General features: G+C 33.2%; 1 protein-coding gene across 10 annotated transcripts in view; it reads right to left on the bottom strand.

Moving 5' to 3' along the window:
- RTTN (rotatin) overlaps positions 1–14,090 on the bottom strand; it is a 91,210-nt gene that overhangs the window by 58,711 nt on the left and 18,409 nt on the right. For 5 of the 10 annotated variants that reach the window (XR_012649740.1, XM_075022888.1, XM_075022890.1 and 2 more), the window contains exons 12-20: positions 12,853–13,065; positions 11,489–11,601; positions 10,165–10,291; positions 7,871–7,996; positions 5,662–5,781; positions 3,645–3,784; positions 3,231–3,402; positions 2,039–2,138; positions 256–344 (exon numbers count right to left, since the gene is read on the bottom strand). Coding sequence is in view for 9 of the 10 variants with exons in the window: in XM_075022888.1 (XP_074878989.1) it covers positions 256–344; positions 2,039–2,138; positions 3,231–3,402; positions 3,645–3,784; positions 5,662–5,781; positions 7,871–7,996; positions 10,165–10,291; positions 11,489–11,601; positions 12,853–13,065 (1,200 nt within the window). In the remaining variant the exon portion in view is untranslated. Of the gene's footprint in view, positions 1–255; positions 345–2,038; positions 2,139–3,230; positions 3,403–3,644; positions 3,785–5,661; positions 5,782–6,624; positions 6,667–7,870; positions 7,997–10,164; positions 10,292–11,488; positions 11,602–12,852; positions 13,066–14,090 lie in introns of those variants that run through there. The other 5 variants (XM_075022889.1, XM_075022891.1, XM_075022895.1 and 2 more) reach the window with 5 other exon arrangements.

The raw sequence follows: 14,090 nt of genomic DNA, 5'->3' as shown, positions 1-14,090 counted from the left end.
CACATCAAACACAGTTAGTTCTCTGTGTAACTATTCTCATAAGTAGGCAAACCAATCTTCTTTCATTAAGAGAATCTTAGCATTACCAAAAATATAATAAACAAAATACATATTGCAGTTACAATTGTTACTAAACATTTGTATTCTGTGCAGTATTAATGCACAAAGATTAGTGTTACAAGTGCAGAAAAAGGCAAATTCTACTACTGTAATGATGTGCAATGCTTGCAGAAGAACTTGTAACAATAGTTTTACCTTGCCATCCACATGTATACACTCATTAAGGTAAGCCAAAATCTTTTCTATCGCACCCAACTTTTTCACAATGCCATGCATTTTGGTATCTGTAGGAAAAACAAAAGTTAGTAAGAATCACTGTTTCTGCACCACTTTAATATTAAACTTCTTTTAGCAAGATCACAAACTCTTGCTATTGAGAACAAATTTCCAAAATTGCCAATCAACAGAACAAGTACAGCTCTAGCTCTACAAAGGCAAGCCTCCTCAACATCTTATCTTACTATAGTAGCCTCTTGAACACTTAACTCAAATATCCTACGTAGCTTCCCATAAGAACTTTATATTCCACAATTAGCAATCCCCCGTGCAACTCAATTTCAGTCAAACGAGGATTTCACTTGTAACATTGAGAAAGTCTTCAACAGTTTAATATGGAACTAAAAATGGTATTTACTCCATCATCATAAGAGTATTTTTCACTGATCTCATCCTTCAGAGCATCTGGTTTAAGAATATTCAACAACAACAACAAAGCTATGTCATTAGGGTTAGTTGTATTTGCTGGGGTTTTTTTAAATAATTATGAAGTGATCCTTCATATGAAATTTGTCCTGATAAAGCTGAGTTTTTTCCTTTACAATTTCCTCCTATGCTATGTTTCATATTATCTTTTGACATCTGAAAATTTGGCAACCATAACTAAATGTATTTTATGAGACAAAGTAGACATTTCCTCATTTTTGTGACTATTTTTCTGACAAGAAAAATGTTAATTTTAATATTATCTAAGATTTCACCTTCCCATGGTGAAAAAGTTATGTTCTATCATTAGGATTTGAGTTCCTTCAAGAAAACATACTTGAACTAGTTTGAGTAGGTAGAGTACAAACATCCAGGTTTGAAACTCTACAGTTATGACCCTGCACTGAGTCAAATAATACTCTGTGCAAGATTGCTTACTTGCATCTTAATTCAATCAGATCTTTACCAAAATTCATAATTTTTCCCCATATGAGCAACACAATTATAAAAAAGCAGCTATGATGCAAATTTACAATTAGTCACTTAAATCATAAATAGTAAAAGGACAGAACACTTTCCTTGCAAACATATTTGATGAAATGCCACAGGGATTCTGTCTCTTGATATTGAAAAAAGGTATAATCACGGAAGCTTAGCTTGAGTTTACTGAACCCTCATTCACACAAATGACATTTCAATCCATTTTAACTGTAGTTACTACTTAGGCTAACTCAAAATGGAGTAAGAAATTCAGAATGATAGAAGAAATTCTTCACTAAATATAAAAACCCTTTAGCTAGCCTGTGTAATCTAAGAATTACTTTCCTAATTAAAATATACCACCACCAAAAATACATCTATTTTATACTGACCATCGTCTCCCTCACTCAAGACCGAGTATTGAGTTAGCAATAGCAAAAAATTTGAAGCACCGTTAGTTCTGAGACAGATCAACAAACTGACAAACATTAAAAAGGAAAAGCAGAAAAAAGAGCTCTTGCAAAGCTTACAGAATTCAGCTTACTCGTCTATTACCCAAGGGAGCTGTTTTTTTAAGTAGTAAGACCACTATTTCTAATTCTTGAGAGCAACAACAACAAATAACTGATTTTTTTTACTTAAATTAGTGGATCTTCCACAAGTGTTAGAATTCTGGTCCAACACCACACAAAAAAATTATGAAGAGTACCCTTAGCACAAACGTACAGAAAATCTAGCAAAACTGCAAGCTCATGTAATTATCAGCACAGAACACAAATCTTCTGAAGAATTTTACCTTCTAAAATGATAGCTAGCTGCTCAGCTGCAGACTTTCGTAAAACTAGGTCAACAGCATCAGAAGTCAAGATGTCATACAGCTTTTCAACAGTTTCTGCCTAAAAGTAAACCTATGTTAGATTTACATCCACTACACTATTATGAAACAAGGTAACCAGCCAAACTTCCAAACAGAAAGTAGAAAATAAAAATATCTAAATTCCGTATTAGAATGTATTTGATTACATTCCACATGCATGTATTAAGAAAGGATTAGATTGCAATCTTTTTGCAACAAATATCTAATAATACCTGTGGAATATAACAAGACAACAGTTTCTAGTGCAGAACAGATGCAGATTTCTAACAAATAATGCTTAATTTATGTAGGACTACAGAAAGCTCAACACTACACAGAAATGCTAGAATATGCTTCTAAGTCTGTGAAGGGGACTGACTTTCTAATGACAATAGGGTTAGAGAAATTTAAATAATCCTACATATCCATACAAATTTTAGGTCCTAACTTTTTGAAGGATGTAGAGGAAGAGTATAAATCAAGTGTACAATGAGCAGCCAGAAAAATTTTTTTTTCCAGACAGCAAGCATCTTAGCATTTAACATGTTATTAATCTGAAAACATTGAGGGTAAAGAAGGAAGGAGAATAGAGGGGAGATGTAAAAAAAAAAGAAAAACAACAAAAAAAGAGAGATAGGTTTTCCCATAGGTCAAATACTTGTAATTTATTTTTAACTTTGCAAAAGCAGCACTATTAAGGAAACACAGACATAAATTTTTAATTTGTTTTAGAATATTTCATACTAAAAATTATTTGTGCCTGTTTCAGTAAAATTTATTTTGTGGGGAAAAAAAACTCTATGTGAGAAAAAAAAAATTCAGACTCTATCCATGCACAATTAAATTGTTGTAAACAGAGCAGACCTGTGCTCTCTGTACTCAAGTTAAGTCTTGCTGTTAATTTATTTGCAGAAAGAAAAAAAGAAGGAGGAAGGAATTCTTTTCTTATTGTTGCATAGGGTAGCATAAAAACTACTGTTTAAGTTCACACGGAAAGAATATATCAACGGATTTCTTTTTATGAAGCAAGCCAATTTGTATGAAATATTGCAACCTTCAGAATGTTATCTTCAGTGACTGGGCAGGTAGAAGAGCTAATTAATGACACAATATTTAGACAGAGTTTACTCACCTTAAATATTGACTCTGTTTTACCATCCAATTTTAGCTCAATAGCTCTTTCTATAATAAATAAGTTTAAAATGCTGGAAAGCACACTACCATGCAGATGAGGGCGTTTCAGGTTTGCCCCTTCTTCATTCAAAAGATGGAATGTTAAATGTTTAAGTGCTACAGAACGAACCCTAAAGGAGTAAACAATTAAAATAAATATAAAAAGTCCTCATACTGTAAAGCTTTAGCTGTATAGGTAAAAATAAATTAGTTTTTGAAATTCATACGGTGTGGGGAGGAAGTACTTATGCAACTGAATATTGATTAATCTACCTTTCAAATCAACCCACTGCATAATAATCGGTTTTTTAGTGAAGACATTTTTGTCATCAACATTAGAAGATGTGCTGAAACGCTACAGAGAATTACTTACAACTGCTTTTTTGAGAAGAGAAGACGCAGAGCGGCCCGTAGTCTAGTAGTTCTAGGGAGAATACCCTCTCCTTTGTCAGAAGTTGTTTCACTCAAAGTCAGGATAGAGTTACCTAGCGTATCTTTTGTATCAGCATAACCCTAAACCAAACAAACAACAAACAAAAATTTCCAATATTAAAAAATCCACTTACTAACTTAGCAAATTAGACAAGGTAATTCCCCTTTTAGGGGCTACAGAAGGGTGGGGAAGGAGCAACACCCCCCCCCCAAAAAAAGCAGTAACTTTTAAGAAAACATCAAATCTCCACAGGTTAATATTCCTCTGCAAAACAATTTTAAAAATTAATAAGTGATCCTGTATACAAATAAAAATAAAGATTTTTACATGGCCCAAAGGTACTTTGACTTGAAGCTTTCCCCTTCAATCTGTTAACATGATGCTGCTCTATAAAGTCACGTTTCCATTTCAATAAATAAAATTCAGTCCCTACAAGAAAATTACTTCAAAACATTAAATTCTTTATATATCTTCTATATTTTCAGATATTTCATCAAAGCATTTTCAGACACAAACAAGGCAAACCAGAATCAGTTATGTCAAGTAGTGACACTGCAAATGTTTAAACATTAAAGTAAAACACAACGCATTTTATATGCATTAGGTAAATATAGGTCTCCTGTACGCTCTCCTCAAGTATCTATTGTATGTAGCCACTCCAGGTTATAGAATAGAGGAGAATTCTACTCACAAAAATGAGAGCAGGGATAAGTTCTCTCACATGTTTAACCTACAGCTTATATGAAACCCACACCTATTTAATCTTAAATATCAATGGAAGGTATGTATGTGGGTAACACAGAAAAGCCGACATTACTGGGCGAGAAAGCTCTGAAGTAACCTTTCTCCCAACAGTTCCAAGGTCTCAGTGTATTTCCTCTGCATATTTTTCTGTCTGAGCCTTCTATTTCATGGCCCGCATTATTTGCAATTTCTCCCCATTTTCACCTTGATTTTTTGTGCAGTTTATGGAAGGGCTTAAGTTATATAATAAGTTTTTTCAACTTTTGGTAATACTGAGATGCAGGCAATGAATGAATATATAGCAGTGATATAAATAAGTAGGTATAATTATCAAAAGTGATATTTTTGGAGAAAACAAAGATAAAAAGTATACTTGGATGTATTAGCTAAGTTAAATAAGAGACAGAAATAAGGCAAAAAAAACAGATATCAGGAAAACCAGACATCAGATAGGTGCAGCAAAATATCTAATCTGGAAGACTATATGCAGATCATAGAAGGGAAATTTCTAGCACTAGAGAAAAAACAGTAAAGAATCTGGATGGAGCAATTAGGCTGAAAATCAGACTGAGAAAGGCAAAGGTTCCCACTAGATCAAGCCAAGAGTAAAGATAACGAAAAGAAAATTTGCACATTGTCACAGATATGAAGACAGAGGTCCAAGGATAATACTGACTTTTGACACTTCTATAATACCGGAAACAAAGAAACCAAAAAACAAGTATCAAAATATGCACAAAATACAGCTTACACCTATTGCTATTTATTGAGTGCATACTTGATCAGAAAATTACAGAATCATCACAGAAGAGTTAAAATTTTCAAATTTAAGATATGGGGGACATTCTAATAATTATTAACTAATTTTAAAAAGCATGCAATGTTTTAATCTATACTTGGATTATCTACTCATATCTTCAAACCATGTAAGTCCCAGTCAGTACTTGCCGATTTCTACTACATTTCAAAGTTTCACATTCTAGTAATACCAGGCTGAAATTTGTCTACAAATTCAAAGTATTAACTTTGGCTGGCGTTAGAACATTAAACATTTCTCCATTTGACATCTGACAAAACAAGTCTGTAGGTATATTACTGTTAATCTATTTTCCATCTGCTACTTAGGTGAATATTCTGTTTGTTGTTTAACATGATAGTGTTGCTGTTCACATGATTTCATACATCAAATGCAGATTAAAGCACTTAAAAGTACCTGCAAAACAGGAATGATGGGACAGAGGGCCTCAATAAACTTGTTCCAAGTCAATACTGCCATTACTAATCGTCCCTTCAATAGATGCATCAGAATGGCCTTGGCTGTAGAGTTCACCTGCTCAATAACAAAAGAAAAGAAACTAATGCAACTAGAACAGTTTGTCAATGCTGTAATTGGAAATCTTATACAAAAATATCTCAGAGAAAGGATCTACAGACAAAACATTGTCACTGCAGCATGCTACTTTTAAATTGTCAGTCACACTAAACATTAAGTTGCTAGAACTCTCAGAGAAAACGCAAATAGTTCTGCCTAAATAGCACCCAATCATTTTCCCCTTAGAACTCTGGTTTGCCTTTTCTAAAATAAAATAAATAATTACTTCAACTTATACACCTAATGATCCCTCTAACCTGCAGGTAAAACAATTTCTGTTTCTTTTCTTCCCTGGTCCAACATTTCTGGGGCATTTCATTCCCAGTCTTTATGATACACTTCTAAAGATACAGGAAGAAAATAGACTTAAAGCTTGTTACATGGCCATTTCACTTTCTTGAGGCAAAGAGTCAAACTAAGAAGGTTACCAAATCTTTCAAATTGTACATTAATTCATCTGAAGCTCTTTAACAAAAAAGAAAAAAGGTACATGATACAGCACTTATTACATACTGTATACAGGATATATTAATACAGTATGTATATGACATGCAATATTAAATTATTTACAAGCCAGTATTATTACTACAATGGGAACAGAGGGGAAAAAAACCAGCTTCTCAGAATTCACTCTTCCTTACATAACTTAAAAACACCTACCTTTAGCAGCTAAAAACCTGCATTATATGCTAGAGCTAAAAATCCTCTCACCCCAGGCAACAAGAACAGCCTTTAATAATATCACGCTAGCCTATCTTCAAGGGACTAGATTTGTAAAATCACATGACAAATCTTAAGCCCAACCTTGTAATACAAGATTCTTCTCAATTTCTTCTCATTGTCACATGCCCGAAAGATTAAACTGATGCTTTATGAAAACTTAAGTAGCAGATATACAACCAAGAAGTAATGAAAAATATGCTTGGAAATGATCTTCATTATATATTTTGTTAGAAGAATAATAAGAATGCATTATAAGGTAAAGAGAATAAAATGAGATAATTTTGTAAACATGCATTCTGTCTCAATGATCTTTTTAAATTCACTATCAATTGAAGTCTATTTGTTATGCTTGATCAATCACTAAAAGAAAAAAATGGCAGTCTTTTCAATAAGGCATCCAAGGAAGTAGTCAAACAAAATAAATGCTTTCCTTGGAAAAGATAAATTACAAAGTACAAATACAAATACATAGCACATTATGAAAGATATTTTTCTTTTCCTTTTAAAATGCTAACATCTAAAAAATCCCTTCTAAATGTAATTGTGCACAGTATTGTGTTAAAAAAGATAAGTCTCATTTCAGGAGACAAGCTGAAAAAAAAAAAAATATTTTTTTTAGTCAACATTCTTTCCCCTCTGACTGTAGAGACCTTATAGATCAGCTATAAAGCAGTTGCAAATAATCTAAATAATTTTCCCCCCCTCAGAACTCCCTATTCAGCTTTATACATAAGCTAGGAAATAGTGGATATATGCTAAGCATTCATGCATATAAATGAACACAATAGAAACTCGGTCCTATTCTAGAATGCTATAAAACACTTCCATAATACTCAGTTAGTTAAACACAGGTGTGTTTGTTGTGATGAAATACATTTTTATAGCAAAGACATTGCAGATTTAAAACGTCTTTTTGCTCCCTAACCAATGCACACATTTCAGAGGTCATCCCACCTTTACAAAAACTTGGGATTTCACATTTTCCATAAATGTAAAGCATTATACATACCATTTCATCATATGCAAATTTTATTAGGGCCAAATATATTCCAGGAAAAGATTAAAAAACATAGCTTACTTCATTTTTCATTGGTCTTTATTACATTTAATAGCATCCTATCCATAGAACATTATTTTGTCTCTGAATTCATCACAAAAAAAAAAAAAATCTTTCCATTTACTACAACTTCACTGTTTGCATAGCTTTTCTACATACAAGAAACTGTATGTGGTTAAAACTTCAGGTAAGCCTTAGACCACAGTGGAAAATATCAACACCTACTTTGCATGCACATCAACTTATAAACATAGCTACTAAACACAGTACCTCATTCTTATCTTCCTGAAGGCCAAACGTACAGATTTCATATAAAACTTTTGGATGAAGAAGAAAATGTACTCCGTGGCAGATTGAAGACACAGGCTTAGTGATATTATGAATACCTAAACAGTCCTTCAGTAAAAATAAAGTTGGTTAGTTTTAAAATTCAAGACAGTCTCTACTACTACATCTTGTTTTATAGACTGCCTGAATTTGTCATCCAGTGAAAGGCTTTCTCCACGCAGACTGAAAGACTACAGTTCTGAAAGCTAAATATTACAGCCCTGGAAGAAACACCGTCTTAATAGATCACTGACTGAAAATTCCTGTTGCTACACAGGACTAAGAAATAAAAAATAATTTTGCTTTTATTTTAAATAATAATGAAAATAAGTTAGACAAACTTTATATACTGTTTGGTATTACATTAAAATAAGCAAAACCTAAAACAGGCAGGTAAAAATCTCAAAAAGATACAAATGTCATTCAGTGGAGATAGGGGGTTTTTTTTGCAAAAGACTAGCTCCAGCATCTTTGTACATTAGTGAATTGTGCTATAAGCACAATAAGTTTAGTTGATGTCCAATACAGAAAAGAAGAATTACGACAAAGTAGTATAGCAAAGCAGAAAAGTGATTTTTATTTTGTGAGCCAAAATTCCTGAATACCTAAAATGACCTAATGAATATGACATTGCTATTCTTAATATTGAGTACAGTGATACTTTTACCCCGGGCTATCTTTATAAAAAGCTAAGGCAGTGACAAAATATCCATATAAAACAAAAACAAACCCAAAATCAAACCCAAAACACCCCCCCCCAAACAAAAACAACAAATTATTCTTAAATACAACCCAAGCTTTTATACATGGGGGGGGAGATATTTTTCTTACACATTTTTAAAAGGTCTAAGCAATTAAAGCATAATCTAGATTAAAATATTTATTCTGAAAGCATCAGTATTTTATTAATATGTTATTGGTTTATTTTTCCTTCAGTAAACATCCTTGCAAAAGCAGAAAAGCAGTCAACTCAAAACGATTTTTGCTCTGATACAAAAAAGAAACTGAACAAAAACACCAAAGGGAAGTGAAAAATTGCTATGAAGGAAATAAAAATCTTATCCTTGAGAAGCAGACCCATGTGAAACTCATGAGGCTCAACAAGACCAAGTGCAAGGTCCTGCACCTGGGTCCGGGCAACTCCTGGTATCAAAACAGGCTGGGGGATGAAAGGATTGAGAGCAGCCCTGCCAAGGACTTGGGAGTACTGGCAGATGAAAAGCTGGACATGAGCTGGCAATGTGCGCTCGCAGCCCAGAAAGCCAACCGTATCCTGGGCTGCATCAAAATAAGCGTGGCCAGCAGGTCGAGGGAGGTGATTCTGCTACTCTACTCCCCTCTTGTGAGACCCCACCTGCAGTACTGCATCCAGCTCTGGGGTCCTCAGCACAGGAAAGACATGGACCTGTTGGAGTGGGTCCAGAGGACGGACACAAAAATGATCAGAGGGATAGAACACCTCTCCTATGAGGAAAGGCTGAGAGAGTTGGGGTGGTTCAGCCTGGAGAAGAGAAGGCTCCAGGGAGACCTGATTGCTGCCTTTCAGTACTTAAAGGGGGCTTCTAAGAAAGATGGGGACAAACTTTTTAGCAGGGTCTGTAGCGATAGGACAAGGGGTAGTGATTTTAAACTAAAAGGGTAGATTTAGATTAGGTATAAGGAAGAAATTTTTTTATGATGGGGGTGGTGAAACACTGGCACAGGTTGCCCAGAGTGGTGGTAGCTGCCCCATCCCTGGAAACATTCAAGGTCAGGTTGGACAGGGCTCTGAGCAACCTGAGCTAGTGAAAGAGTGAGCTGGACTAGATGATCTTTAAAGGTCCCAACCCAAATAAGCCCGTGATTCTATGAACCTCATTTCAGCTGACAAGCAAAACTGAACACTTGAATTCTTTTCAAAAGCAAAATTAAATAGAAATATTTCTGTATAGCAGCAGCAAAAAATGCAAAGTGACCAGCATTATTAAGAATCTTTTTAAAAAACAAAATTGTCAGTCACTGTTTTTCCCCCTTTTAGAGATCCTCTCATTCTGAAGTGCAGTACCTGAAGTATAACCTAACGAAGTTGATTTAATACTGAAAATATAATAGCAACCTGCAAGCCTGGGACAATACAGATTTCACAGCATATAATACAATAAACAGAATTTGCATTGAAAACGCTTTTTATGAGGAAACCATATAATACGCATTATTTAGTGCAACACCAAGAGCATTAAATAAGCATTAGTTCTAACCTTAACCACTTCCAAACAGCAGCGATAGGCTTCAGCCTTTATATTCAGCAAAGGATGAGACAATAGACGGAGAAGCACCTTCTGACTCTCAGCCTGGAGCAATGAGTTAGCCTCAGCAGACTTCCAACTAAAAATGAAAAATAATTAATTTAACTATTTTTCATTTTACAGTACCCAAAGTTGTCTACAAACATTTTATTGTTAAATTTCAGGATAATCTCTGAAAAATACTTCCTAAAAAAGTATACATCCTGAAAAATGACATGACAGACAGAAGTTCAGAGATCACAATATTTTTGCCAAAATTATAGTATCACTCTTCACATTTGCACTTTTATTTATTTTTTTATACATGTAGTGAATCAAAGACTATATAGTTTTTCAAAATTAATCAAACTTAGGAGCGTGACAAACATTTATGTTCATCTGAAAACATATGAGCTTGAGGTTGAGCTTCAATAGGCTCCTTAGATCATGTTATATGATTATAAGAAAAATCCTACACTTTCAGAATTTTTTCCTTGTAGAGGTAAAAGTCCGTTCCACTATCGCAAAGTAAATTGATGTTAGTTAAAATACTGAAGTGAATTTCCTGTTGCCTGAAACAGTAATCAAACACTAATTAATTCTAAAAGCATTAGAAGACAGAAAAGTGTTTTGACGTTTCACAATTTAAAAAAAACCAAACAAAACTTAGACACCTCTTAAATGTAGTTTCCTTTGAAAAAAAATCCCTAAAGTAAAATTCTGAATCAGTATAAAAATATAATTTTCTATTTCTAATTAAGTGTTCGATTCAGAACTTTTTCAGGCACCACAGGGTAACTTAAATTCTCTAACTAGAGACTTTCTCTAACTTGGAAAATCCAAAAAGCAATAAAAACATGCTGTTTAATAAACAAAATGCCGTATTGCAATATACAGCATCTACAATAAAATAAGTCCTCTAGGACTTCTGAAAGTAAAATACAAGTAAGTTACACAAATACACTTAGAACAAAGCAATTAAAAAAAAGTTTGAAAGACAGGTCAAAGCATTTTAAGACTGTTTCTTTGTAAATCACATAATAGCTTTATATACAAAATCATAAAAGCTTATACAAAGAAAAGAACAAAACACGAGTTTTTAGCACCTGAAATTCAATTTTCAAGAAATCCACTACAGAATGAAACAAATTATTTAGAAGAGACCTTTCAATGGCTAAAAGAAAACAATTGTTCAAGTACAGGGAATAAACAAGTTAGGCTTCTACTTGAGAAACTTTATCCATATAAAAAGATTATATTTTTTTCAAGTAAGAGTTTTAAGTAGTAATGTTCTCACATATTTGAGCATATATGAATGCATTCCTGAAGCAAGGGTAAGTGTTGATGGTAGGGTAGACTACACAAGGCCTCATCTGCCAATTCTACTAATTCAGAAAGATTCTTGTCCCCCTGAGAAGTAAAATGAAGAGAAAGAAACTATAAGAATTAGTAATATTAAAGTTATACAATGTTATTGCATAATCTTTCTGAATTTATCATCATTTAATACATCTACTAAGTAGGGTTTGGTTCAGCCTTTCATAGAGAAGTTTATAATTAACCTGATTAATAAATTCAATAGATTGTCAACAAACAAATTTTAGAACCTACTCCTGGGAGCTGAAAACCCTTCAGCTGCTGAATCCAAATAAACTTCTATTAAAGTCAATGGGAATAATGTATGTCTAACATTTCACAGCATTAACACTATAAGTCTGTTCAAAACACTTTCTAAAATGCCCAAGAACAGACTCATCCTTGAATACTTTCTGCTTTTAATAAAAAAAAAATTTTTTTTAAATCAACATGCATTTTATGAGAAGAGTATAATGAAAGATTTAACTATTAAACTTTGAACAATTCACTATTAATGTTAAAGAGCAAGTTTGTTTTTTTTAAATTTAAGTACATATGTCTTCATACTTTTGGTTACCAAATACATTAAACATGAACCATTTAAATTTGATGGAGTTAATTTCATTGTACACAGTATTTTATGAACAAAGTATTGCTTCTATTAAGTTCAGAACCTGCCTATATAAAGGATAGATTAACTCAAGATTTAAGATACCACTACCTTTATATTGCTGTATTTTATTCATTTATTTTAGTATCAATGGATCAAGTATTTTGCACAATTACTTGTCCATTTGGATAACGGAAAAAAGTATTTCGGTAATGTACTAGTCTCTTAACTATTAACTAATAAAGGAAAGTAATTTAGTTGTTTTCATAACAAAGTGAAACACAAATCTTACACAGTCTAAAGTAGTAGTTTATTAGAGCTACAATTGCCAAGTAGTTGGGAATTAAAATTTTCTGAAGTATTTAAATACTGGACAACATACACACACACACACTATATATATTTAAATACAGTTATTTGTTTCTTTCTTACTTCTTTGCCCATAAAAGGTCTTGTGCCCACTTCCAACCTCCAAGTGTTTATTTCTTTGTTTTTACTTAGGATAAGATTTTTACAAATATCATGAGTAGTATTACTGGAAAAAATATAAATTAACTATACCTTGCATGGTATGGAATACTCATACTTATGAATTTTCTTCAGCTATGCTAGACTATAGTTTTTACCATGGAGAAAGGGAAGTGGAGGAACAAAATTTGCCTACAGGAAATATTTTATGTAATAAAATTCCACACCTTCTTATGAACTTCAACCATAAAGCTACAAGTGCATTCGATCGAATACGCAGCTTCTGAAACTTGTTTATAAATATTGTAGTTCTCAGTACTCATCTGCTCCAGATAGGCTGCAATGGATTCATGAATGCTTGGGTATTCCAAGGAGAAGGACACATCCAGAGAGAGAAGAAATAAAGCGTTCAGCAAACTCTTTTGTAAAACTTTACTCGCCTTTGAAAAAGAAAATAACTATCAGAACAACAGCCTGAAAATACAATAAAACCAACAACAGCACTTGCAGTCGTTTGACAAGTACAATCACTATTGCTGCTACTTAAAAATGAGAGAAAGAAACACATATCAAATGAGTTCTATATGAAGAATTTATTTTTTTTAATTAAAAGTGAAAGTTCATTAGATGTCAGTCATGCCAGACTTGCAACCAGTCACAAAAGTTGTGTGTGATCCAGCCACAGCACTACCAACTCCACCGGCCAGGGTCAATTTACTGTCTAACCACTAGATGGCAGAGAATACACAGACCACAATTATTTCTGTAGTAAAAGCAGTCTACAATTCCATATAGTAATATCACATACTAAGAACTGGTATTTCTGTTGCTGTTGTTTTGGGTTTTTCTACTGCAAGTGTTCAGTATTCCTTCAACTAAAATTGACCTCAAATACAGTTAACTTTTTTCCAACTTCTGTCATACACAGAATTGAAATTTTGTATTATATACATAAGAACATAAAGACAAAAATTATAAAGTCATTAGATTAGTATGTCTACACTTATTTGCAGGTACAAGAGACTGCTTATATTAAAAGACTTAACATTTGTGACAAAAAGCCTGTAACTGAAAATCAATCTACTACTCAGATTGAACAATGTCTAAAAAAGAGCTACACTGCAATAAAAACTGATCCAAAAAAAGTAAACCCATACAGGTTTAAACATCTTGTAACACTTTCCATCCCACAAAAACTTCCAATCATTGCACCCCACCCTGAAATAAACAGGAAATAATAATAATAAATAAACCAACTCAAGAGCTACAAAAGAACTTCTTTTAAAGGGCATTGGAAGCAAAGAATAATTAAAATCACTACGATGCACAAAACATAATTGCTTACTATGTTCCATCAGATCAAAAGTAATGATTTTAAACATTATGTAGTTCTAGTCTTACTTAGCCTTACTTGCACACATACTATAAATGAGCAGGGGGCAGCACAGCTTGGCAGACTATACAA

The sequence above is a fragment of the Buteo buteo genome, chromosome 3 (genome assembly GCF_964188355.1).
Source record: "Buteo buteo chromosome 3, bButBut1.hap1.1, whole genome shotgun sequence".
NCBI classification, from domain to species: Eukaryota; Metazoa; Chordata; class Aves; order Accipitriformes; family Accipitridae; genus Buteo; species Buteo buteo.
Note: the sequence above shows the minus strand (reverse complement) of the source record. Positions and strands in the feature narration are given on the sequence as shown.